Source organism: Meriones unguiculatus, chromosome 11 (genome assembly GCF_030254825.1).
Source record: "Meriones unguiculatus strain TT.TT164.6M chromosome 11, Bangor_MerUng_6.1, whole genome shotgun sequence".
NCBI classification, from domain to species: domain Eukaryota; kingdom Metazoa; phylum Chordata; class Mammalia; order Rodentia; family Muridae; genus Meriones; species Meriones unguiculatus.
This window is the reverse complement of record NC_083359.1, coordinates 102,011,464-102,038,750: the sequence shown is the minus strand read 5'-3', so window position 1 is coordinate 102,038,750 and position 27,287 is coordinate 102,011,464. Positions and strand designations below refer to the sequence as shown.

The following is a 27,287-nucleotide window of genomic DNA, read 5'->3' as shown; positions in this document are numbered from 1 at the left end:
TTTTTTTTTTTTTTTTTTTTTTTTGCTTGAGGATAATTTTGTTATGTTTAACTTAAAACACACACACACACACACAGAGACACACACACAAAACAAACAAAAACCCCAGTGCAGGTGGAGTATGAATCTCAGCAGATGCCAGGAGTAGACTGGAGAAGAAAGAAGCCACGCCATTTGAGTTAAGCCAGCATGGAGGTCAGCCACATGACAGACAGGTGCCCACAAGGCGCATACTTAGAAACAGAGGTGGAAAGGGAAAGAAGGCAGACCCACGAAGCTGCATGCCTTCACGATCCCTGTTTTTGCCTTCTTCGGCTGGTGCAGCCGCTACCTCGATCCAGGGAGAGGCTCTGCCAAGACATCCTGAGCATCACAGCATCCCTGAAGTGTATGCAGAGCCAAGGCTGGTGAACAGAAGAGTGGTGAGGCTGGACCAGCCCAGTAGTGTCTTCCTTTGTCCTCAACAGCGGTGGATGTGCCTGTCACTGGCAGGAGGCTTGGGTCCAGTTTTGCTGTGCCCCTTAGAACAGAAGACCATACTCTCCATGGATAACCCAGGGCTCTTTTCCTGCCTCCCTACACCTAGTCCTCCATTCCAGCACAGCTCTTGGCTGCTCCAGATGAGACTGTCCCCTACACAAGATGAAGGCCGGTGCTTCCCTGAGCATGTGGGCTCTTCTGCCTTTTTCTGCCCTCAGTTTCTCTAAGGGTGTCTCTCCCACAGCCTAGCCCTGCCCTAACCCTCCCTGAGATTCTGAGCAGAAGACAGCCACACTAACACATAGGAAGGTGGCTGTCACCAGGCACCTCACTTACCATGGACCAGGACCCACCCTTGGCCAGGACACACAGGTAAACAAACAAACAAGTCTGGCCAACAGGGTTCACAGGTGGGGTGTCCTCACATCATTGGCATACATTTCAGTGACAGAAATCCGAGGCCACCAGAAAGAAGTACTCATGCTATCATAGGCAAATGACCCTGGTGAGAGTTAGTGGAGAAGGAAACTTGGACAGGATGGAAGACTCCCACGTGGCCCTCAGGCTCAGGTGATGCCATGATTAGTGACGGTAGGGCACTGGGCACAGGGCCTAACCCTTGGAATTTATAGTCCAGAGGGGCATCAAGGAGTACGTCCTACACTAGAAATAATTGAGATTGTACCAACAGTTTTCAGAGCATAAAGGGTAGAGGACTTTGGCTTAGAAGAATTCATGGGTCTTTCTGGACTGACTGGAGTTCAAAGAACATGGAGAATGGATGGGAAGATATGGGAGAACATTCCAGAAAAGAGAAGTAGACAGGGATATGTGTTGTTTGCACAAGGACTGGTGTTCTGCCAAGTGCAGGGTTAGCTCAGACACATGGGTAAGAAATGGTCAAAGAATCTGGTGTGTGTGTGTGTCTGTCTGTCTGTCTGTCAGGTGAGGGTATGGGGTGGCACGTTAGGTGCTGAGTCCTCCTCTCTGTTTTCATGCTGCAACAGCTGGCCCAGCAGTACACTCCATGTGGAGGAGTCAGGGTGAGAGGCCAGGGCACTTTGACACATGTTCTTTGGTTTAAAGTTTCTTAATGCTTTTGCAGAGAACCATTGCCATATCAATAAACACACAAAAAAGAATTATAATGAAAAATATACACAGATCTTTTTTTTTTTTAGGATTGAAAAATACAAATTCAAAGAAATCACTACAGACTCCACAGGGCTTTCAATTTGTTTCTTCTATGCTCACTAGGGCAGTTAAGGAAAAGACACAAGAGCCATGACACTTCTGGCCAATGGCCGTTCACAGCATGCTCATGAGGTAGGTATTGTCAGGCCTACAGGAGAGAGAGCACTGAGGCCCAGCCATGGTATAGCATACTCGAGTTACACAGCTAAGAAACCGAAGAATCAGAACTCAATAAGAAGCCAGTGTGTGAAATCCACGGCCTTTTCACAGCTGTTGTGTAGCTGATACAACAGCTGTTGTACAAATGTGGGGAGGAGAGGGGAAAGGGCATGAGCCGAGAGGTCTCATGTGAAAGATGGCCGTGGCCCACAAAAACAGGGTCATAGCAGGAAGTAAGTTCATTATGGCTACAGCAAGGGGGCTGCCTCCATCCAGCTTCTCCTCACTAAGGTAGACTGAGAGCCATTCTCAGCACTGGTCACAGAAGGACCCATTTTGCTGTCCATGTTCTACAGAGCGTTAAGAACAGCGGCTGTTCTTGAACTGAACGGCACAGAGAGCGCGAAGCCGCCTGTAACTCCTCCTAAGGTGCCCTTCCCATCGAGGAGGCTGGCAGTGTGCAATAGGACGGGAGGAGACAATGTTGTTGGGCCTGAAAGGAGATCAATGGTGAGTGGGAACCCTTAGAGGCGGCTAGCCGCAGGTTTCCATCTGGAGGTCAGTGAGACAAAGCACCCTGTTGACATGAAAATCAAGAGGCTGATGCTGTTTTCCTAGCCAGATAACAGCCCCTGGGAAGGACCCCCAAGGGGTTGGCGACTGTGGACAGTTAATTGTGGCAGTTGCAAAGTGCTCCTTCCACTAGAAAATCGTTGTTATGGTTCGTAACTGAATGGAGCTGTTTCCCGTCTTTTCCTTTTCTTCCTTTAGTATGTGTCTAGAGAGCTTATGGAGAAACCAGCCCACATCCTGGAGGTCCTCAGGCCACCTTAAGTACTGTCGCTTTTGTAGAAACCCCCTGATAGGCTCATGCCTCATCAGCTGATACTGTGACAGGGACCCCATCACCACCACGATGAGTACAGTCTTGAGCTCAGACAGACACCGGCTCTGGGCGTACCTGAAGGCTTCCAGGCACCAGCCATCCTTGAGGAAGTGCCTGCTCACTAGACACACTATCTTCCTGCTGCCCCAGACAGCCGCCTGAATGTTGGAGATATGGTTTTCCCCTGGGATGAAGTCCCTTTCTTCAAAGCACAGCCTGAGCCTGTTTTGGGAACTGTACTGAACATCCAGGTATTTGAGCAAAGCATCCTGTGCCCATTCAAAGTCTTTGCTACTGAAGCAAAAATAGGCGTCGTATCTGTATGCACCAGGTTCCAAACTCCGGACTTCTTCCTTGAACAGCAGCTTCTGGATGGTCTTATAACACAGGAAACAAGCCCCCCGGAACTTCATGACTATGAGGGTGGTGAGGAGGAACAGACTGGAAGTGATGGTGCACAGGAGGAAAAGGGAAAACCTTAGGGACAGCAAGGCTTCCTCTTCATCGCAGTCCTTGGTGGAAATGTTGTAGAGCGAGCCCCCTAGCAGCGAGTCGGGGTACATGCAGTATATGTCTGCAGGAGAACCCCACAGGGTGACATTGGTTTTGCCGAGCCAGAGGATAAATGTGCTAAGCTCACAATCACAGACGAACTTATTATGAGTTATGTCCAAGGCATGAAGTGAAGAAAACAAACCAGGATCAGGAGAGAAAAGCTCATTTCTCGATATATCAAGAGTTTCTAAATTAGCAGGGAAACTGCCAGGAGAGAGAGTGGTCAGCCTGTTAGCGCTAAGACTGAGCCACTTTAATGCAACCAAGTCGCTAAATATTCCAGGTGGAAGGAAGTTAAGGTAGTTATTATTCAGAAAAAGGGTTTGGAGGCGGGAAAGGCCTTTAAAAACATTCCAACAGAGCCCAGTCTCCCAGGCTAGCTGCAGCATGTTTTCGGTGAGGAAAAGCTGTTTCAAGCTCGGGTTCCCTGAAGGGGCGTGGTCTGCCTTGCATGAGGAAAGGCGATTCTGATTCAGGATGAGAAACTGCAGCTGGGAGACTTGCAGCAGGAAGTAGAGGTCAGATAGGTCTTCTAGCCTGTTTTCAGCTAACTCCATGAAGTTGGCCGTAAAGCGAATGTGAGGCAAGCTGACCAGCTTATTGCCGCCCAGAAGGACGGTCTCTATGCTTGGAATAAAATTAATGGTTTTAAGAGCATTATCACGGAGATCCAAGGTTTGCAACTTTTCCAGGAACCTGAATGTTTGGTATTGGATGATCCCAATGTGGTTCTTTTGAAGATCAATGTAGGCTACCCTAGGAAGCCCGTAGAAGTTGGAATTATAGAGTTCTCCCAAAAGATTATATGACATATTGAGAATCTGGAGGCTGTCAAGTCCATAAAAGGCGTTATCTGCAATCTTGTTTATTTTGTTGAAGGCAAGGTTCAGAACCTTCAAATCCTTCAGTGTCTCAAACACTCGGGGATTCAAGGAGAAGATGTAGCCGTGTGAAAGATCCAGCTGGAGCACTGAACTCCTGGCCAGGCCGGCAAATGTGCTCTGCTCAGGGTCCTTGATGTTCTGGAAGCCAAAGCCAGAACCCATAATATGGTGCTTGAGAATCAAAGAGGAAACCTGGCTTCCCTGGATGGCATTGCTGAAGTTCCCCATGATGGCCATTGTCCAGCCATTTTCAGAGAGATCGAGAGTTTCTAGCCACATGTCTCTGAATGGGTTCCGGCATGTCTCCCAGTCCACAGAGACTCTGCTGAACAGCCTAGTTGATTTGAGGCCAAAGAAAGAGAGTGTTTTGCCACGCAGGGGCTTGAGTTCATCCTCACATAGAGTGACTATTTGATTGAAAGAAAAATCTATGGCTTTTAAGGAATTCAAGTCCTGAAATGAAGAATGGAGATGAAGGCTGTCAATCTGGTTGCCAGAGAGGTCTAAGCGAACTAAAGAATTTAGATTTCTGAAGTAACCATCACTTAACACAGCACTGGAGAGGCCACAGTAAAATAAGCGAAGTTCCAAGAGATGGGGCAGTCTCTGAAAAGCATCTGGACTCAGGACTTTAATCTGGTTTTGGCCCAGGTCCAAGATCCTAAGATTGGGCAGGTTTCTGAAGGCCTGCTGGCCAATGGTCAAGGGTGTGAACTGGGTCCCCAGCTCCAGCAGCTGGAGCTGCTCCAGGAATGGAAATGATGTGGCATTGACCACACTGATGAAGTTGAAGCTGAGCAGAAGTCTTTCAGTGGTGTTGAGGACCCAGGGAATCTGGGTAAGGTTACAGATGCGAAATAAGGCTATCTGGCCATCAGAAGAACAGGGAGGCATTCCCAACATGGGGCTGGCCACGAAGATCACTCCTATGAGAAGGCCAAGTTGATTGGCCATGATCCTATGGGAAAAGAGAAGAATGAAAACACAACCTGAGGCTCTGTGCATGGGTCCTCAGACATGAAGGTCTCCTGTGTGATGGAGCTGTTCTCTTGGAGCCCTTAGCTCAACTGACTCCACAAACATGGCGCTGGCAGATTCTGCTTGGTGGAGCAGCAACACTCTTTCCTCCCCAAACACCAGTGCACATTTTACACACTGGGCACCAGCACTTCATGGCTATTTCATCCAAGCTGGGGAGGTAGCTCAGTGGTATAGCACTTGCGTAGCATGTACCAGGTCGTAGGTTTCCTCCCCAGCACCACAAAACCAGCAAAGGAGCAACAAAAAGAGTGCTACCCGCTCAGTGTTTGTCCATTCATGCCAGTGTTGCTGAGAGAAGCTGAACTTTGTAAGGAAGAGGCATTTTTACTCCTGCTCATCCAAGGAGCCCCATTTCTAACTCGTAGGAGCTTAGCCGACAAACAGACAATAAACACATCAATTTCTCTACAGTATTTTGTCCCCAACTCTAACCCATCCCCAAAGATTTGGGTACTTTATGCAACTTCATAAAGAATCAGATTTTCTCACCTTCATTACGTGGACAATGTGCCTGCTGCACACCTGACACACATGCCCATGTGAACACATAGCAATAAGCAGAAATACACCCACCTGCGGAAGTCCAGTGTGGGGAGCTCACCAGCCATCCACGTGCCACAGCAGCAAAGGGTGTCTCACAGATGTGTCTGGCACTTATTCCAAGCACAGAGCTGTGTAAAAACAAACAAACAAACAAAAAACCAAAAACAAAACAAGAACCTTAGAGAGCTTAATGTCTTCTGTGGTAGTTTGAATGGAACCCTTTGAAAGGATTAGAAGGATCGGGAGGAATACGTTGAAGGAAGTGCATCACTGGGGGTGGGCTTTGCGGTCTCAGAGTTTTATGTCAGGCCTAGTCAGTCCCTTTCTCTTGGCCTTTCTCTTCTTTAGTTCGCTTAGACCTCTCTGGCAACCAGATTGACAGCCTTCATCTCCATTCTTCATTTCAGGACTTGAATTCCTTAAAAGCCATAGATTTTTCTTTCAATCAAATAGTCACTCTATGTGAGGATGAACTCAAGCCCCTGCGTGGCAAAACACTCTCTTTCTTTGGCCTCAAATCAACTAGGCTGTTCAGCAGAGTCTCTGTGGACTGGGAGACATGCCGGAACCCATTCAGAGACATGTGGCTAGAAACTCTCGATCTCTCTGAAAATGGCTGGACAAGAGAAAGGATGTGGCTCTCAAGTGTTTCACTAGGCCTGCCATGCCTCCACCATGTTCCCACCATGATGATAATGGACTAAGCCTCTGGAACTTTAAGCCCTAATGAAATACTTTGTTGGTGTGGTCATGGTGTCTCTTCACAGCAATAGAACAGTGACTAAGACATCTTCCATTCACATGGCTTCTCCATTTCTTCACTTGCTGTCAGTGGCTTGTATCAAAAGCATCTGTTGAAAGGTTCTGTGTTCCAGAAAATGATCCCCACGGGCCCAGGTGGTAAAGGATTCATTGCCATCTTAGGACACCACTGGGAGGTAATAGAGCCTTTAGTGGGGCTTAGTGGGAGGAAGTTAGGTCACTGCGGTTTTGCCTTAAAAAGGATGCCTGCCTCTTTTTATCAGCCCCTGAGCCATCCATTCTTCTCCTTGTAGATTCCTGTCTGCCCTGCCTAGACTTGCCATCACGTTGCTGCACCTGCCAACTTCAAGAGGGCACTCATCATTTCTACACCGAATAGTTCCCCACGGCTCTGATAACCATCAAACACAAGTCCTGGCTAGTAAAGCAAGTCAATAGACAGCAGACTAGAATCTACAAGGGGAGAGGTGGTCAGCTTGAGAGATGGTATAAGAGGCAGTTAGTGAAATGGATCCTAAGTGAACTCCATCTCACTTGGCATGCAACCCGAGGACTGTGATTCTAAAAGCTGGTAGACCACTAAAAAGCAGATGAAGGAATCTGGTGCAAAGCATCAGTCTTTTTGAGTGGTACCCAGAGTGGAGAATTTGAAGATGCGCTTCAGTAGAGACAAGAATAGGCAAACCAGGATTGGGACCCAAGAAGGAAAATAAACAGTGTTAGAAAGCTCATACACGCATTAAATTTTATGTATCTCTCTTTCCACATCTTACAGTGGGAAGTGGGGTCTACTGCGGCCTACAAATCATGGAAGAGCACAGCCTCATTGCCCATGCCTGAGGGTGCCACTGTGCTCAACTGCACACATCACAGCACCTGGCAGTAGACAACCCATTGCAGTGCTTCCCATATGTTGTTTTTTTTTTGTCTGTGTGTCTGTGTGTCTGTAGAGTGCATGCAAGTGAGTGTGAGGATGTGCATGCCCATGTGCGTGCCTGCAGAGGCCAGGGCAGGATGTCAGGTGTCTTCCTCTATTGCACTCTGCCTCACTGCCTTGAGGCAGTTCCTCACAGAACTCACTGTTCTGACTTGCTCAGGCAGCCAATAAGCTTTCAGGATCTTCCCGCCCCATCCCCCATAGCGCTGGGTCTGCAGGCACATGTCACGCTACGCATAGCTTCTTCACAGGCTGTGAGGTCATGAACACTTTGAAAATCTGTCGACAGTTTTGTGACCTTGTCCTACACTGGTGCCACAAACCTAATGTCGTGCCCAGACTCAGAGCTCTCCAGCCTCCCAGAACCCACCTGTTTCGACGGGATGTGGAGGGTCTTCAGTTCACATGGAAACAACCACCACGGTTCAAGTTCCACGGCAGGGGTGGAAACACTCTGCAAAGGGCGGGATGGTTAATGTGGTAGGCTTTACAGAACAAGCAGAGACCACCGGTTTGCTGGCCTCTGTCCCAGAGGAAAAGACAGACAACTCCAACTCCACTAATAAGGGGTTTTAGGTGACTCTAAGATAAACATGATGTTGAGCTATAAGAGGGTGCAGTGAAGAACTGGTGATGGATTTGCAACTATTATTTTTTTTTTCCCAGACGTCGGGCTGGTTCCTCACCTTATCTAACCAGGTAGAGAAATTCCCCTGGGACACAAGCATGAAGGTGCCAACTTGGAATAATCAGGTAATTTTTTTTTTTTCATTTCAATTCTGACTTTTGCTAGGATCAGTGTTGATCCCAAGGTACAGCCACTGAACTAGGTGACCTTGAATTACTGGTAATGAATGATGGGCCTAAATAACCTATATCACAAGACATTTCAATTTCCAAATCCACAAGAGAAGCTAAAATTAAAGTGAAGACAATGAAACCAGCTGAACAAGTAGATTAAAGTAATAAAAATTCTCTGGGCCCAAGTTCTATTATAAAGATATCATGCAGACCTGTCTCTTTAAGAATGTATAGAAGAATAAAACAATTCCATTTTTATCTCTGAAGCAGATCTCTGGTTGAAATGGCAGACAGAACAGGTGACCAGGGGAGGCAGGTAACAGTGAGATGAAGTGTCTGGAGGCTGATGCTGAGAGCCTGGGAGGGGAGCTAGCAAGCATTTATTCTGAAAAGAGAGCCAGAAGTTCAAACGTGTGGAAGTAAATACTCCTAACAGCAACAAGGCAAACCTAGCTGAAGATGAGCACCGGGAAGCCAAGGTCTCCCAGATGCCAACTTCAGAATGATGAGCATCCTGGAAGGAGTCCACAAAGCGAGAGGTGAGCAGTGGGTCCTGAGTGTTGTGAGCATGAGGGAAACCAGCCAGAGGAGACAGAGCGACCTGGAGCCACACCCGCTAAGTGGGGGAGCCCAGAGGTGTGCAGAGCCCAAGGGAAGCATGAGAGCTGTGGCCACTTTTTTCTCTCCAGGTTGAGGGCTTGGGCCCTAACCTTCAGGAAATCCCTTCAAATCCAGCCTGCCATCTTGTGGTTGCCAAGAGCAGAGGCAGGAAGGAAGAGAGGCAGACTAAACTCCAGGGTCAACCATAAATCATTATCCAGATGATAGAAACATGTAAAGTTATTTCCACAGTTAAGAGTGACATACATGTTCCCTGTTCATAGTAGTAGAACACTGGACTAGCATGCAGGAGGTTCTGGGTTCGATCCTCTCTGCACCGTGAACTCAAAAATGCTGATATTTTGAGCCATTGCACTATGGCTAAGGGTCATGGTGCATGCCTGTAATCCTAGAACCTGGGAGATGGAGATGAAGAATCAAGAGTTAGGCTAGGTTCCATAGTCAGACTTCATTTCAAACAAAAACAATAAACACATTGCACCATGCAAAAATCATACACCCAACACCCAGGATTTATAGGAAAAATAGCGTTAGAGTACAAAGCTCAAAGAATTTATTAATAGCACAAAAGAGGATAGGAATTAAATAAAAATAGTATGTGGTAAGCCTGGTTAAATAGACAAGAGACCCATTAATACTTCAATAGGCATATACTTGACTTTGGAAAAGACCTGAGGCTTGCTGGTGGAAGCAGGCATCGGGAGGGTTTCAGTAGCTGAATTATTATGAAATAGTGGGAAAGGGGGGCGCTGTATGGCATCGGGGGGGAAATTTTAACACCAACTGTAGCTGCCTGAGGCTCAAAATAGACGGAGAATAGAGGTAGCACACACACTAAGGTTTATTTTATGTACTCTTAGGCGGCTTAGTTTAGCTTGGTGCCGTTTTCTGTCTTTATATATAAGAAATTGCACTTAAGGAAATATGAAATACACATTTCTGAAACCAGGCTCTTTTTTTTTTTTTAATTCTGTTTTGTTGCTATCGATTGAACCCATGGCCTTGGGGATGTTAGGCAAGAGCTTTTCCACTGAACTATATCTCAGCCAAGTTCTCTAACATATCACTCGTCTTCATCTTCCTGAGCAGATGAGTATCATTGCCTGACGTCAATTTTCTTAGGAACAAGTTCACATTTTGAGACAAGCATTATATGAACAGACAGTTTTGGCTCAGTTAAGGGTGGAAGATTTCGGTTTGGTAAACAGTTTCCTCCTCCGCACTGAGCAGGGTGTGCGGCCATGCAGACTCACCTTCGGGGAAGAAAGGAGTTGGGTGCAGGAGCAGGCTCCTCTCTTCAGCCTCAGCATTCTTGTTTTGCTTAGAGACTGACCAAGATGAGCAGTTGGCAACGCCATGGGGGAATGCTCAGATATCTCTATGCTCAACAGGTGTGAAGTTTTATAGACACTCGAGCCTGAAAGTCACTGGCATGAATCAATAATTCCTGAATCTGTCAACACCTTGAAGTGACCTGGGGCCTGAGCCAGGGTCCCATCAGAAAAAAGGCTGGTTTTAGTTGATCTGGCAAGTGTGTCCACCATGCAGCTAAAGATAGCCAGGAATGCTGCCTAACACAGAACTGTAAACTCATGCTTTAAAGACAAGATGAGATTTTCTGTTCAAGTTATTTTCTTTGAACTTAGGCAAGGCTCTTGACACTATGTTGCAATGTCAGAAGGTTGTGCATCCCTGGTAGGGCCGGGAACGGGCAGCTGCAAACCCTGACTCCGCCCCATCAGGTCCATAGAAACACTATGCAACAGGATTTCTGATGACCCAGCCATTCTCCCTCGGGTTGATCACACAGAAGTACTGAAAGCAAAACCCCTAAAGGAATGTATATGGATGTTCATAGCAGTGAGGTTCACAACAGCCAAAGCAAGAGAGAGCCAAAATCCACAGTAAGGGTGAGCACACAGGATTGGGTATATATGTGATGGAGCACAACTTCTACTCCTTTTAAAGTTTTTAATTTCAATTTATTATTATTATTATTATTATTATTATTATTATTATTATTAGTGTGTGTGTGTGTGTGTGTGTGTGTGTGTGTGCTGCTCATATGGACATCACAGAATACCTTTGTGAGGTCACTTCTTTTCTTCTACCTTTACATGAGTTCCAGGGACCAAACTCAGGTACCTGCTGAGTCATCTCTCTAGCTGCAGAGGAATAAAGCTGGGGCATGTGCTGCAACCCGGGTGGATTCTAAAGACGAACAAATAGCTTGTGATTCCCAACTCTGTCCCAGGCTAAGAAACACTCTCCCACTGAGCTGCTCCCGGTCCTGAGGTTTCTAGAATAGATAAATTTGCAAAGACAAAAGGTACAGTGAGGTTACTAGGGGCTGAGAGGAGGGGACAGACCCAGAATTTCAAAACTTCACGACCATGAGAAAGCCCTGAAGATAGACATGGGTGAATGTGTGTAATGCCACTGAATTACATGCAGCCTGAAAACGATTTAAGCGACAGCGTTTATGCCATGCATACTTTATCACAGTTTTACAAAGACCCAAGGTGTGGTGGTGCACACCTGTAATCCCAGTAGTTGGGAGGGAGGGAGAGGATGTGAGGCTCAACTTCATCCTTGGCTACATAGCAAGTTTGAGGCCATGTAAGACTCTACCTAAAAAAAAAAAAAAAAGTCAATTTAACAAGTTAAAACCCACTACCGGCACTCTAGCAGATCCCACGGGCCTGGAGGCTGTTGAAAGCGGCATTCAAGCCTGTATCTCAGGCTCCTTTGATGCAAGCAGTTCTCAGGCCATGCTTTGAGAAGTGTGGGTCTAACTGATCCCCTCTAAGTCAGACAGCCCACGCTTCTCCTCGAGGAAGAAGCTCTGGTGAGAAAGCTGAGTTTTGATTATTATGGCTGGGTAAACTTTGTATCTAGGGCTCTGAGGGGGGACAAACAGGAACAGAACAATCAATGCTGGCCTCCTGTACTCCTGCCATGAAGTGTTAATTAAGATAATCAGGCCGGAGGGAGAAGGTCAGCATGGCTTTCGTTTCAGTTGCCTTCATTTCGAGTTAATCCCAGCCATTAAGAGAGCAGGTCACTTTAATTGCCTGAGTAGAAAGAAAAGCTGCCTGCTGAAGCTATCTGAGTTGTGGGCTGTGATATCTGCAGCAAATCCAAAAGCTTTTATTTTGGGGGTGCCACCCCTCCCCTGACACCAAGGTTAGTTGGTGAATGCCTCAAGCTGAGCTAGGAAAGCCTTTGTGTTAATTTAATACTTGATCCTTAGAAAATCACACCAGTAACGGATCGCTGGCAATGCCTGGGGCTGTGAGCTGAGTCCTAGGCTAGCTGAGCCCTAGGCTAGCTGCGTCCAGGAGACAAACTGTGGAAAGAATGAGTCTTATGGTGAGTCCTGGGTCAAAACCTGGGGTGCCGCTGGAGCACCAAGCACGGAAGACTCGCTATGCAAGAAAACCAAAATTCATTTCCAAGCAGCTGCCTCGGAGAGTTTCTCCAAAGTTCATGTAGTAATGACCTGCGGAGTGAGTCTAACGTGAGTTCGGGATGCAGGCTCAGACAGAGTGCTGAATTGGTGGACCCAGAAATGCTCTGGACTGTTCCAAGGGGCACCCATGTGTTGGTGTCATCATTTGAATCGGAAGTGTTGTCCTTGGACCCCCAGCTTGTGGTGCTGTTTCGGGGAGTTGTAGAAGCTTTGGGAGGTGAGCCCTACTTGGAAGAAGTAGGTCACTGCAGGTGGGTCCTGGGAGGTTTATTGTCCTGTGCACCCTCTGTGTCCTGTCTACTGGGACTTCTTCTGTCCCCTCATCCCTCATCCCTCATCCCTCAGCACCTTCAGCCCTCAGGTTGCCCAGCTATTCCAGATCAGCTGCCTACAGACCAGCTGGCAGCCTTCCACGTCCAGACAACGTGCGTACTGGTACCCACACAGGTGTGCTCCTTTAGCGCGCCTTCAGCGCAATATCTCCAAGTCCCTCATCCCTCTCATGGTTCAGGAGTCCACACAGCAGCCAGCTTTCCCTTGTTCCCATTTCTAAAAGAAATAGGAAAGCCAGGCTCCAGCCCCGGATCTGACGGACGCTGCCCTCTTCTGGCCACTGTGCAGCTGAAGTTGGGGCATGGGGAGACCCACAGGAGAGTTCTGCTCAGCCACAAGGCAGTAGCCCTCCTCTGTGCTGCTGTGAGGGCACCCAGCACTTCTGGCGCACTCACGCAAACACGATTGCAAGGGGCGCCACTTCCAGAGCTGGCGGCAGACCACCTGTTCTTGAGAGCGGGCATGATACAGCTCCCACACTCCCCCAGCCCCGACAGTGTCAGAGCCTTTGGGATGGGCACGGCAGGTGAATGCCCAACGCTTGACAACTGTTCTGCAAACAGGACCCTGAGACCAGCACGTTAGGTTTCTGGGGATGGTGTGGGTTCTGGAAAATGGCTGATTTATTTACTGATGCTCGCCATTCTCCTGTTTGCCTCTCTAAAGGTTTCCGACTCCTCAACACAAAGCACATCTGTTATGTCTAGCCCAGCAAGAACATTCCCATTTATCTGCAGTCTTTGTTCCATTTGTAGCGGGTGGGGACGAGGGTGGGGATGCCATGAGGAACCATCTCTGTCTCCTGGTCTGGGTTATGCTGGAGCATTGGAACTCCTGGCAGGCTGGAAATGCTCTGCGTTTCCTCAGAGCCAGCCACTAAACCTCTGCTAGAAATGTACTCACAGACTGCCATTGGGCTCCCTGGTTTGTGTATAAAAGCCTACCTGCAACCCTTTTTGTAAGTTAGAATTTCACTCTTGATGCCGGTGGTGCTTTGTTCTCTCTGGTTTATATATGCTGAATGGAGGAGTCCATTCGCATCTGCTCTCAGACCTCTCCTCCATCTTCCTGGCCCTGCAGAGACGGCTGTCCAGAGGATGAGAGATTTGTGTGCCTCTCTGGGTCGTTTGGACAGACTGGCCTCAGCTTGCTCAGGGCAGCCTAATTTTCTCTTGGACTCTCCTTAAAATCTTACAAAGTGGGTGAGGTCAGCTGGGAATTTCACTTCAGCAACTGCACTGTGCGGTTCAGCTGCCTGGCTCTGTGCAGTTTCGCTGCCTGGCTCAAGTCAAGGCCCACAGCCTCTCATTGGGATGAACCTGCGTATCTTCCATTGTGTTATGGTTTGGATCTTAAACATTCCCAAAGGCCCGTGTGTTGAGTCTGAGTCTCCAGCTTCTTGAGCTCCTGGGAGATGGTAGAGCCTTGAAGAAGGGAGTAACGAGGTCGGTGAAGATAGGTCACTGCAGCTGTGCCCTTGGAGTGTGGATTGAGATTCTGGCTCCTCCTGTCTCTCTGCTTCTTGGTGTTCTGAGATGGGCATTCTCCTCTGCCATGTGCTCTTGCCATGACCTAGCTTGCTGCCACAGACCCTAAACCAACCGGCCAAGTGACTGTGGATTAAAGCTTCCAAACCTCCCCCCTTTTTAGCTCCGGTATTTTGTCACTCTGACAGCCCGTGGCTCTATCACAGGCATCTTTCACTGGGCTGCTGGAGGGGGCTTCCCCGAAAATAGATTCGACTAGAAAGTCCTCAACGAGTCCTTAGGCCCACAAAACCGAACTCTTCAGGGTGACTCCAAGGTCCCTACCTCAGACTACAGCCCATCCTAGAACGGTCACCTAGAGGGGCCCTTTCAGGCTTGCACTGTCATTTTATAGAGGAGTAACTCAACTCAGGCAAACATCCCAATTTAATATCTCCATCCTACCTGCTGTCACTGCCCTGCTTCCTGACTTTATTACCATTTTTAGAATGTGGCCTTCCCTCATCCTTTCTTTCTCTGCCTAGCCTAGTCCACGAGCTTTGAGAGCATATATATATACTCATATATATGCTCATCCCAGCCCATCTTCTCTCCAAAGGCCATCTCAAAACAGTCTTCACATCCATCTAGGCATGTTCCCCTCCCTCCCTTGACATTCTGGCTCCATCTCCATGGCGGCATTTTATTACACGCTGCCTTCCCTGCCAGATTGTAAGTCGTGAGGCAAGGAGCTGGGTTGTATTCATACTTGATCCCCCACCGTTCCTAGCACAACTCCTGCACTCCAGCTATATTCTTCCCATTAGCGTTTTGAAGCCACACTCTCAGTAGGAGCATCCACTTTCCCATCCTCACACCAGGGGCATGTAATAAGTTCTCATTCTAGGGGCAGAAGAGCGCCCATTGTTCAAAGACCCCCGAGACCACAGGAAGCTCCTTACAGCCACAGTAGCATTTTTTTAAATGAACCAGGAGGCACAGCACTTACTTTCCTAAGAGAGAATAAACAGAAAACATTACACACATGTATTTTTTGTTTTTGTGCTCCATGTCATTTTCCTTTTAGCTGGTTTCTACTGTGTTTGATTTCACTTCCTTGTTTTGGTTTTTTAAAAAATTAAAATTTAAACTTATCATTCAAAAGCAATGAGTTTCATTGTGGCATTTTCTTTTATCTTGATATTTGGCTTTCTGAGACAGCCTCAGGCTGGCCTTGAACACAAAGTCTTTCTTCCTCTCAGGTGCTGGGGTTGGAGGTGTGAGTCCCACCCATCTCCCTTAAATGGAATGTCCCATGGAAGAAAAAAGTTTGAAATGATTGTCTAAACTGGGACCTGTAAGACATAAGGGCGGAAGAGACTGAGAAATGTGTGGTCCAGCCTCTGGTACAGAGTCACTCAGTCAGGAGGGCACCTTTCTGTTTTGCAACACCAGGAAGGAAAAGAAAACCACAGCACTGGTGAGGACATTTCCCTCTGGGACCTCGAAGTCTTTTCACGACCTGTCTGTGAGGGTCCGGTACTAGGACAAGACAATTACCGTGTCTCTGCACTCCAAAGAATCAAGAACTTGTTGACTCATGGGTCTTGTGGGTTTCTGGGCTGGGCGCCGGAAGTGGGGGTGGGGGATGGAAGGAGTGCGGTAGGGCCACCGTCAGAGTTTGACATTCCTAAGCTACAGGGCTAGGTGACTGAGATGGCAGGGTTAGGAGGTGGTATGTAAGTACCAGGTCTCAGGCACCAACGCGCGCGTCCTACAGTTGAAGAACCGGCTTGTTTATCATAAGCCATTTTATAGATGATTAACTAGGTCCTCTGTGAAGCTGGGCTCACTCACACTTAGTAAATTGTGGAGCTGGGACCGGAATCCAGTCGCAAGCACACTTGTCGGATTGTCATTGCGATCTTTAAAGAAAATCAAATCTTAAAATTCTAAGGGACATACACGGAGCCTCAAAGTATGCTCTGCTCAGGGGTCCCCTGGGAGGGGTGATGCTGAGCCACCCGACCCGGGGAAACCGAGAGCATGCAGAGCATGCTTTTTTTTTTTTTTAAATTAAGAAAAACTGTGTGCATGTATATGTGCAAGCGCACGTGTGTGTGTGTGTGTTGAAAGTGTGTGTGGGGGGGGGTGGGAGCATGACATAGTGCTCACGTGAGGCCAGAGGCCACCTCAGGGCTCACCTCTACTGCCTTATTTGGGGCACGGTGTCTTTGCCACTCCTCAGGACAGCTGGGCGCCAAGGGGGATTCTCCTGCCTCTTCCATCTCCTCCTGGAAGCAATGAAATTGCTGTCTGTGTGCTGCAGGCTCTGGTTTTTACGTGGGATTGGAACTCAGGTCCTCACACTTGGGCAGCTAGCATTTTCCACTGAGCCATCTTTCGGCTAACGAGCCTGCGTTTCTAACGCGCTCCCTCGTTTCTGATGGGGCTGGCCCGCTGCCACATTCTAATGGGCAGGGCTCGGGAGACCTGCTTTGAGCCTCATCCTTGTCAGGCACGAACTCTTTCTACAGTGAGTGCCGCGCGGCCAAGCTGCTACATGGCTGGTTTTAAGCTGTATTAATGCGTTCTCCCCCAAATCTCTCACCTCTCGGTGGAGAGTTCTCGCGAGGGAGAGCGGGAGGAGCCCCACGGTTTAATCAAGAGTTTAAGAAGCAAGAGAGTTTGGGATCTCAGGCCCAGCAAGACACTCCTTCTGGACACCAGCAGGGGGCGCACGCCGGGCAGAGACCAGAGCGCGCCTCCGCTGGGAAGCGCCAACTGCCTGCCTGATGGGGTGCGTTTCCAAATTAAGATGACAACCAAACCAGCGGCTAAATTCGATTCTTGCGCCACGGTTTAACAGGTATGTGAGCTTGGGCAAGCGCTCAAGTTCCTTAAGTATCAGTTTAATCGTCTATGAAATAGCCAGGATAATCGTTCCCACTTCCTCCAGCAACACCGGGGCCCAAACCGGAGAAGCAGCTATTGGTTATAATCCTCCAACAGTTCTTGCTTTGCTCAAGAAGACAGCGGTGTACCCACACCTCACCAGAAAGGCACACCCTAGAAACCACTGAGGGGGAATCGGAAAGAACAGGTGCGGAGTGGGTTGGAATTTCTTTTACCATTCGTGGGAAATAAAGCGACCCCTGTTTGCTTCAATATCTTTAGGTAACTGTCCCTAGCACTCCCAAACAACAACAAACAAAACAATACCGTGTAAAACCAATGGTTAAGGCTCAGAATGGTCTTCTTCTGCCCACTTATAGACTCAATAGCACACTTTCACTGCAGCCGATCAAAATAAAATAATTTCAGCTGAGTGATTATGCGGAACTGGAGGCTGGCGTGACACAGTTAAAACCCTTGAAGGAAGTGAGCCCACGTAGCAGTCAACATTCCGACCTGTCTGTCGCCAGGTTTTGGGCCATGCCAGTGCTCTCAATTAGAAAATTGACACCGCAGGCTCTGACAGCCTCCTCGAATGCAGCTCAGTTAAACCTTGAGTATCGATGGACAAAGTAAACTGCCGGGAGAGCTGGGCAGGTCAGGGAGCTGGAGCAGAGGGAACTGAAAGTCCAAGCAGCCTCCCAGCAAGTAAGGACACAGACAATTTGCTAAGAGCAGCAGAAGGCCTTTGCAGAGTGATGTAAAGTCAAAGCCAGTGGCATTGGGCTGTGTGTGAACAGGGAAGAGAAACCCTATTAAGCCCAGATCAGATATGCAGAGAATGGAAATTAGAAGTGAGTTGATAAAACAACAATAACAACAACAAAAACCCAACAACTTGAGAATGGTCCTGGGAGAATCAGTATTCCATATTTGAAGAGGAAGATTATTAAGTTCCTAACACCAAGTCAGCGCTGTGGCTGGCACAGACACTCCTGGTGCTAGTTGAACCCCAAAGTTGGGAGAAGACAGCCTTAAGAGTCCAGGTGCAGAGGAGGAAAGATGGTTTCACTGGGACCGAGACAGGCAAGGGCAGGGTGGTGTGCCGGGCTTCCCCTGGGAGGCTTACGAGTGTGGAGTCTGCCCAGGCAGGGCACCAAGGCTGGGTCAGGGAGTCAGAGTAGCTAGGCTCTGCTGTTGACAGTTACCTCCGTGATATATGAGGTCACAGCAGCAGTGCTGGGTCCAGAGCTGCCAAATCGGAGTTTGAATCCTCCCTTGGCTACCAACTGGGCATTCTGGACAACTTTTGGTTTTCTGCATTTCAGGCCACAGTAGCCCAGAGCTGACTCTGGTGTTAAGGTGCACGTGTTGAAATCCTTGCAGGGGCCGGTGGATGAGCGGTATATCTGCACAGGGGCAACCTTGAAGTAAATGCATGTCCCCAGCCTTGTGAACTCTAAAACTATCCAAGGACACTTGACAGCAGTCAGGCCACAGCCAGTCCTCCTCGAAGCAGAATTTTCATCTCCCCATGGGTGAAGCTGAAAGCCTGTTGCAGCAGATCTTAGAAACAGTGGAAAATAATGTCCTTGATGTACTGATAAAAATGGCCCACACACGTCCTGGCTTTAAGGAAACTTCTCTTGGAGTGTGGAGATCACTGACATTAGAGATTAGAACCTTCGTTGTCTTTCCACCTTGCCTCACCCACTTCCCCCTCTCTCACAGTTTCTCAGGTCACTGCTCTGGCAAACATGTGACAGAATCATACCCGGGAGTAGCTTGTAGGTTCCCAAGCAGGGCCTTTGGTGAGGACATAAGCTCTCTGCTGAGAAATAGAGGGAGAAGGCAGTTGTGGCAGTAGAATCAGAAAGGGAGGCGCGGTCTAGAGAGTATTTGCTGTGAATCCCAGTCCAGTGAGATCCAGAGTTCAAGCACATAGTAAGCTGATTTCTAGAAAATAAAGGAGTGCTGTGGCAATCCTGCAGCTCTGAGCATGTCTGAGTTAGGGACCCACACTCACTGTCTTTTGCTTTACATGTCAAGAAAGAAGGTAATTTTGCCACTCAATTTGTGAGAAGCCTGTGCTCACAGCAGCCAGTGGTGGCTTTAGGTGCCGCCTGTGTTACGTGTGTTTCCTTTTCTCTAAATAGGGTGGAATATGAGGGGCAAATGAGATGCGACAAACAGCTCAGATCCTGGGTCTCTTACAGTATCTCACGCATCGCATTTTGGTCATTGACTACTGAGTTACTTCCTGGCTACTTGAGTGGTCCAAACCACACTGAAACAGAGTCCAGATAGCTGGTTTGGTGACACCAGCCGATGGCTCTTGTGGTGGTGTCAGGAAGGCGAACATGAACCTACAGTAAAGGGCCACCTCACTTGTCTGGCGTGTCACAAAGAGGCCTTAGGTGAGTGGATCTGAAGCCAGGCGCATGGAATCTGCGTCCTCGCTCATCATTTACCTCTCTCGGTCCTTGGAACGACACTGGCTCTGAGAGAACGCTATTTACGAGTTTATCATGATTATAAACGCTGTTGATTTGTGTAAAGGGGAAAGTGTCTGGCCATGATAAGGTGAAGCTCGGGGCTGAAGAGATGGCTCAGCAGTTGCAAGCACGCACTGCCGCAGACAGCCAACACTCACTTCTGGCAGCTCACAACTACCTGTAACTCCAACTCCTGAAGATCCGATGGCCTCTTCTAGCCTCCAGTTACACCTTTATTTATGTGCACACACTTGCACCTACCTATAATCCCAGGGCATGGGAGACTGCAGTAGTGAGATGAGGACTTTAAGGCCAGCATGGGATACATAGAGTCCCAGGGTAGTCTGGGATACACCCAGACTGTAAAAGAAAAAGCAGATTTTCAGAGCAGAGAGAAGGCATAAAGAGAAAAGGAAGATGCAGTCAGAGCCATGAGGAAAGTCAGTGTGGCAGGGTCAGAGAGTGGAGAGTGGGAGAGGGAGAGAGAGAATACAGCAGGAACCGGGGCTTCGGGAGAGCATGTGGACAGCAGGAGCCTCCGCTTGCCTGAGCTCCAGGCTAACCTTCGGCCTGGCCTGGCACGATCCATGACTGTGTTTCAGAGTTGAGCCTCTGAATACCCTTCCAAGTGTTCTCTGCCTCTTCCAGCCCTCACCCCTGGTCTCTTGCAGCTATCAGATGCCGCTGTATGATTTTGCCTTGATGGCACTCTAATGGTTTCACGGGTGTAGGGTTTTAACTTCCCTCCTACACCTGGACAATTCAGAAGTGTGGGAGCCATGCCCCAACCCTGTCTTTGTACCACAGAGCCGAGCACATCAGAGGCTTTGGCTCACACAGCAGAACACGACAATAGCAGGGCTACAAGGCTGGAAGATCTGACTGAAGGTGCGGACCCACCCTCAGCATTCTTCTCCGAAAGACGAAGAATAGAACAAACATCCCTGGGTTCAGTAACTGGGCACAGCAGGGGTTTTTGCTGTACAGGACTGACAGCACGCAAGGGCAAACAGAACAGTTTTGCTACTAATCCTCACCAGAACTAAAATGAGGTCACAGGGAATTAACAAAGAAACCAGGAGAGGTCTTCCCTCCTCAGACAAAACTAAGACCCTTTGCAGTCACACAGTGGAATCAGAAAGATTTTTCTTGCTTTGCTCAGAGCAACAGAGGTTGGAGGGGAGTGATCTTGGGCCACAAATTAGGATGGATGACTCTTCCAAGATAACCCGTAAGCCCATACGTATGAACTAACTCATCCGGCTTTTATAACAGGGGCTGTTTTTGTGCCACCTCGTAATTACGTTTGGCCTGGGCCCCTCCTCTGGGACACCCCCGGAACCCCACCACAGTGTGAAAGACATTTAGCAGAGCAGAACCCACGACCTTCTTCCCAGGAGTCCATCCCGACTGCGCACTGCATGCTGGGAGTTACTCACTATTGATTTCTGGCCCAGAAGATGCAGGAAAGGTGAATAGAGCTGAGAACTACAGTCTTGGACGGACTACTTAGGGTTGTGTCCTCAGAGGAAAGGCGGAGAAAAAGAGACCAAGCCACGTGTGTGGCACAGCCCTACTGCCCCACGTGGTGACAGAGGCAGGTCAGCGTCCACACCCTCTTCCAGGACCGGGCAGGAGGAACGCATTGCTCATGCGCCTGACTGATAGGGTCTTCCCTCAGCAGCATTGCGTGAAGGGCCGCGTGGTTAAGCTGCTCGCCTGTGGTGCACAGAGCTAGACTGACATGCTCCACACAGTAGCTAACCACTGGGCTAACCCACCGCCGGAAGAAATCAATCCCCACCAGTTCACCACTTTCCACAAGGCCTCAGCAGCTTTTTCTGGAGATGTATCCTCTCTCTTAAGACAACCCACAACAAGGTGGTCCCCAACCTACCATCACCCCTCAGGAAACTTCATCCCAGCTGTGGTTTTAACAGAGCAGAGCCATGGCTGTAATCGCCAAAGGGCTGATGACTGTCTTCATAGCCTGAGGTCTTCACTGACTGCCAGTACCTTTTTTTTTTCTTCTTCAGTAATTTATTTGTTCATTTCACAGGTTCAAGGGAGGGTGCTTGAGTTCCACTAAGAAGGGAAATAAAATAGACATCGTAGGATCGGAAGTAGAGGGAGAGAGGAAACTAGACAGGAACCTAGCTTAACTGTCATCTGAGAGGCTTCATCCAGCAGATAATGGGAGGAGATTCAGGGACCCACTGCTGGTGACTTTTTGAGGCATCCGTAGCTCAACTGATAGTGACTGTCTGCCTCCCCTTTCCAGGGAAGACAGTGAGAGAGCAGACTCCGCCTGTCTCTTCCAGAAAGTGAGGCCAAAGGTGAAAGCCAGAAGGGCGACACGCTAAGGAAACCCTTTCCCCAAGGGCGGCAGCAAATGACTTGTCAATCCTAGAGTTGCCCCACTGGGCACAGGTAAAAACTCTCCGCTCATTCTCTCTGCCGAGGGACAACAGTTTTCACGCAGAGTGGTAGAGGGCCCCTTCTCAGGATTGGACATCAGGCAGGCGTGAAAGAGAGTAGAAAGGGCGTAGGACCAAGCCAGGAGGAGGAAAGAGGAGTGGAGGCACCAACCGTGTCCAGCCCGGTCCCTCCCATCTAGGGGAACCCGTTGCAGGACCTCTTGCAACTAGAGGCGCTCACCTCCCAAGCGGGATCCCCAGCACCGCGGGCTCTGGCACTGACCTCCCTCCACTCCAGGCTCCAACACAGCTGCAACGCGCTGGGCTGGAGGGAAACCCCGCCCGCCGCCGGGGCCCCGCCCACAACTCCGCCTAGCTTGCTTTGCGGACCACGCCTCTCTTTTCTAAGTCCAGGCCAAGGCACCTCAGCCTAGGCATCCTCTTTGCTCTCTTGCCATGGGCGAGACCTCTCTCTCAGCTGCAATGACCTTGTGACTCATGCAGGATGAGTGATTTGTGACCAACGTAGGAGAGAAAGCAGTGTTGGGGCAGAAGGTGGATATGGGCTATCAGAGAGCCCAGTCAGGACAAGAGGCCCTGCTGCGGCTTTTGTAGACAATGCAGGCCATAGCTGACCCAGGGAAGGTAGCCTGGGCCCTAGTCCTGAAGTGTCCTACCGACGCACAGCCAGCACAGCAGGACGGAAACCCGTGCGGCCACTTCCCCTCTTGCTTGTGTTCTTTGATCTGGGCCAAATTCAGGCCAGATCTTAAAGATGTGATGCTGGCTGTGAAGCAGGTTGGCATCTTGCCCTCTGCTGTTGAGAAGGGATCTCTCACTAGCCTAGAACTCACCAAAGACGCTGGGCTGCTTAGCAAGCCCCAGGGACCTGCCTGTCTCTCCCCCCCCCCCCCAGTGCTGGGATTACAGGCAAATGCCACCATGCCTGGCATTTTAATATGTGTGCTAGGGATTGAACTGTTGTCCTCATGCTTGCACAAGCCTTTTACCACCTGAGCCTAACACTGAATATCTTAAGGTCATATTTGGGTCAGCAGATGCTACTGCGTGTCTGCAGAAGGAGGTTGTGATTTCCCTCAGAGCCTTCAAGAGAGCTTTCTGTCCTGTGAGGCCAGCTTCCTTCTGTCTTAACTTTCCTTTTCCTTTCCACACTCCTGTTCCTGGGGCGGCAGAGAGGGTGCCCTTGTGGGGCGGGGTGTTGATCTGCTTTCTGCAGAGGGGCATGCTGAAGGAAAGGAAAGACTCCCAGAGCCTGCTGCCACTGGAGTGTTAAAAAGAGGTGATTTGTATAATAAGGTGGTGAAGTACCTTTCTGGGGGTGAAACTCAGTTCAAGGACAGAAGTGTCACAGTCTGGAGTAAGACTGGGGTCACGGGGGGGGGGGGGGGTTGGACAAAGATGACAACCGCCTCTTGTAGCTGGGGTGTGATCCCAGGGTGACTCACCCCCCCCCCCCACACTCATTGCCTGACAGCTAGGTGATATGATCAAGCAGGGCAGGAGAGATAGGTGAAAACAAAGCCCGGCACTTAATTACCACAAAAGATCTCATTAAACAGTCTTCTCAGCTCCCTCCTTGGCTGGCAGCTTGAAGCCCAAGTGACAAGTTGCCTCAAGTAGCTCTCAAAGGCTGAGTGCAAAGGGATGAAACTGCCTCCCTGCACACCTGTTCTGCAATCGGAGGGCGGAAGGTTTTAAGCCTAAGGAGGTAATAGCTTCCTGCACCAACACCTGACCTCATGAGCCTTGCTGAAGGGAGCCTAGTGGGTTCCTGTAAGGTTGAGATTGAGGACACGGCCAGGCAGTGTTATGTACTGGCACCATTTACTTCCTTTGTAGGATGGGGCAGGGGGGGTCATTGTAGGACTGTTAAAAATATGGAGAGAGATTTCCTAAGGTCCCACCCTGATTGACACCTGATTTTGAATAATTATTCTGGCTACTGGGCCCTTGAGACTCATTGACAGAATGAAAAGCACTAGCTGGAATGCTCTGTTTTTATTGTTTTGACTTGCTCATTAGATCCCCATTCCCCTCCAACATCACTACTTCAAAGAGAACACTCTTTACACTCTAACAGATACTCTCCAATTTATGGTGGGCCTGCCTATGAAGCTATCTCTATCTCTATAGGTGTGTGTGTGTGTGTGTGTGTGTGTGTGTTTGCGTGGTGGCCATAAAAGGATGTCAAATCCCCTGGAGCCACAGTTACAGGAGGTTATGGACAGCTAGGTGTGGGTGCTGGGCACTGAACTTGGGTTCTCTGGAAGAGCAGCACACGCTCCTAACCACTGAGCCATCTCTCCACCCCTAATTCTTGATGTTGCACAGCTAGCCGTACGATCACGCGAGCAGAAGCCACACTCCCGCTCAGCCACGTGATCACAGAGCAGGCAACCAACCCCTGCAGCATGCTGTGTTCTGAAGCCGCGGTGCTTGGCAGGTTGGCTATGCTAAACACAGACATCTTCCTTTTACGGCATTTTCAGTCTACGGTGAGTTGACTAGGACACAATGCCACCGTGAGACAAGGAAGTCTACTTCTAAGTGAGATCCATCATCTTGTTATCTGGCAGCCATTCCTTTTCCCTCCCCAACTCCTGCTTCAGTCTATGACTTTGTATTGATATGTTCTATGTCAAAGTGAGCCTCTCCTTCAAACTGACCTGCCAGACTGTGAGCTCGTGAGGAGAGGAGCCACATCCCGTTTCCTCACTTCCAACCCAATACCTGATCAGTGTTTCTCAATAAATATTGATGGTGAGCACATGAATGAGTACGGTTAGCTATCTTCGTTTTAAAATTGAGGCTCAGCCTGTGACATTAGGCTTTAGTGACTATTGCTACTATTTCTGCTTAAGGGAAGTACAAACCCCAAACTTCACTGGGTACTTTCCGAAACTGACCACCGTCCCAAAAAGTGTATATTCAGTTTCCCTGCAGACCTTGCGTTTCTTGCCAGGATTACCAATCTGGTTTAGGCCTGCCTTTCAGTGTCAAGGAACCCGTCTTCCCACAGTGGGTTGGACATGGAAACAAAAGGTTAGAAGTGGAGCTGATACCTGCTTTAATAGCATCTGGCTCAGCTCTGTCTGGAAGACCCTCAGTCTGGGACCAGCTGTTGTGGCGGTTGCAGGTAACAGACAGGGACGATTCTATTAGCTGGATAGGCCAGTAGAGAAGGCTCCACACAAGCAAAGGGTGAAGGACTACGGCTTGTTTGGAGACCCGCTGGTTCCGTGTGAGTGGGTGTGCAGGGGAGAAGGATGGGAGTGGACGAAGAGGAGGGGAACAGGCCCAGATCAGAGGTCTGTGAACCTGTGAGTGGCTTGTTGGAGTCTGCACCACCATTCCAGGTCACAGCCCACAGTGAGAGGGAAGTTAGACTACGAGTAAGTAAAAAGCTTGAAGCCACACATCTTACTATGTCTACACCCAAAAGGAGGGAGAAGGAACGCATGCCTGTTCTCAGCCTGCCCTCTCCATTTCACACACCCCAGGATCCCATTCCTGCGTGGTCCACCCACAGCTGTTCTCATGTCAGTTACCACAATCAAGACAGTCCATCACAGACATTCACAGAGCCTAACCTTTCTTTTTTTTTTAAGATTTATTTGTTATGTATAGAGTGTTCTGTCTGCATGTACACCTGCACACCAGATCTCATTGTAGATGATTGGGAGCCACCACGTGGTTACTGGGAATTGAACTCGGGAACCTTTGGAAGAACAGCCAGTGTTCTTAACCACTGAGCCATCTCTCCAGCTCCCACAGAACCTAATCTTCATCTCACCATCCTGCAGAGGTGTGCTAGGAATAGAAAATTACTGCTGCCCATTGCAGGTTATGTGCTCGCTGCCTTAGTTAGGAGCTGCTCTGTGAACTTCCATCTGCGCACACTGCCTAAAGTTTGTGTGGGATCTGCAGACAGCTACGCTTACCAACTGCTATGGAGGGAGCAGGTGACAGCAGTCCCTGGTCCCTAGTCAGCCAGAAAACAGTCCTGGAAAAATACGGAACTGAATTCTACCAAGAGCCCCAGACTCTAAAAAGAACAGGTCTTGGTAGGCCTGATGACCCCTGGAGCGGAGGACAGGCTACCCCAGGTGTCACCCTGGGCCTTTGGCTCTCAGAAACTGCAGAACAACAGATAGGTATTACTTAAGTCGCCACTGTTTCTGGTGGTTGGTTGTGCAACGTTAGAGTGTGACTATAACAGGAAGCTGATGACTACCCAAAGCAGAGCTGCTGACTCAGCAAAGCAAGAAGTCCTGGAGAAAGGGTTCCAGACAATTTCCCATTGTCCCTCTGCCCCTCTCACCTTCCTCCTTGACAAGTTTGGCTCAAAAAAAGATCATTGCGTCCACCCTGGGATGTCATAACAAATCATCCCCACTGTTGGCCAATCTGCTCACGTGCCTTGGTTTTAAGGTTTAAGAGGGCAGGCCTCTTTCCAGGGTTTTCCTCATCCTCAGTAGCATGTTCTTCATCTTTGACTCTGTGTGTGTCGCGTGGCGAGTCTTTCACATGTGCAGCCTGAAGGACTGAAGTAAAGGACAGTGAGGACAAAGTGTGTGTGTGTTTCCATTTCTCCACTCCCCACCCTGCAAAGTCCCAGTGGAGACGGACTGCCGTGTGTCCTGTCAGTGAGGGCCCAGCAGTTGGATGAACTCTCCCTGAAGACTCGTGAGTGACACTTCCAGGCACAGCTGCAGGTGTGCTGTGATGACACGCAGGACTCTGTGTTCTTCAGGCTCCCCAAGGGGTGCGGCCCAGGAGGAGGCCTGTATTGGTAGGAGTTGCATGCACTTTTGCTTCTAGCGATGTTTCATTGTGTTGCCCAGCAACGCCAGTAACTTTTCCTTCCTCTTTTGTTTATGCCATAAACACATTTTTTTTTTTTTAAATCTCTTTACCTTGATTTCTGTAAACTTGCTGCATTGGTGTCAGAGAACATGTCTCTGAAAACTGTGAGGAAGGCGCCATGAGACCCACGTGTCACACATTTTCTTCCAACTTCACGCTCTCTGTAAGCAGTGTCGTCAGGTTCAAAGGAGGCTGCCTGCAGGCGAAGGTAAAATCTGGGCACCTCAGTAATTGGAGGAGGCTGTGTTCCGGCGCAGTGCTGTATGGGGGCCCCTATCCTCAGGTGAGCTGGTGTTCTTTGGAGTTTTTGTTTGTGGGGGTCGCAGGATGAACTATCTACCCAGACTTCGTTCTTTTTAATTATCAAGCTGCACACTCGCCTTAGGTGGTAGTACTGTTTTGGTTTAAAAACCAACCGACTAGTGGGTAAGAGGTTTTGATTTTTAATCCGCTTGACCT

At 49.0% G+C, this 27,287-nt stretch overlaps 1 protein-coding gene across 3 annotated transcripts; it reads right to left on the bottom strand.

Annotated features, from left to right (window-relative positions):
* Positions 1-1,622: 1,622 nt before the first annotated feature.
* On the bottom strand, positions 1,623-22,285 carry Tlr5 (toll like receptor 5). 3 transcript variants are annotated; one of them, XM_060364853.1, is made up of 6 exons: positions 22,183-22,285; positions 21,422-21,609; positions 16,339-16,428; positions 7,812-7,895; positions 5,773-5,870; positions 1,623-5,116 (listed from the first exon to the last, which is right to left on the bottom strand). In XM_060364853.1, exons 5-6 carry the CDS (start codon positions 5,805-5,807, stop codon positions 2,536-2,538), a joined length of 2,616 nt encoding a protein of 871 aa, XP_060220836.1. In that variant the 5' UTR covers positions 5,808-5,870; positions 7,812-7,895; positions 16,339-16,428; positions 21,422-21,609; positions 22,183-22,285; the 3' UTR covers positions 1,623-2,535. The 3 variants fall into 3 exon arrangements, with proteins under 3 accessions (XP_060220836.1, XP_060220837.1, XP_060220838.1); XM_060364854.1 differs by lacking the exon at positions 16,339-16,428; XM_060364855.1 differs by lacking the exons at positions 21,422-21,609; positions 22,183-22,285 and adding an exon at positions 20,964-21,037.
* Between the last annotated feature and the right edge of the window lie 5,002 nt (positions 22,286-27,287).

Excerpts from the sequence above, each read along its gene's own strand:
- Tlr5 (XM_060364853.1), bottom strand. The coding sequence starts at position 5,807 with ATGGCTGGTGAGCTCCCCACACTGGACTTCCGCAG. Across the intron at positions 5,117-5,772 it reads CCCACACTGGACTTCCGCAG|GATCATGGCCAATCAACTTG; the intron begins GTGGGTGTATTT and ends CTTTTCCCATAG.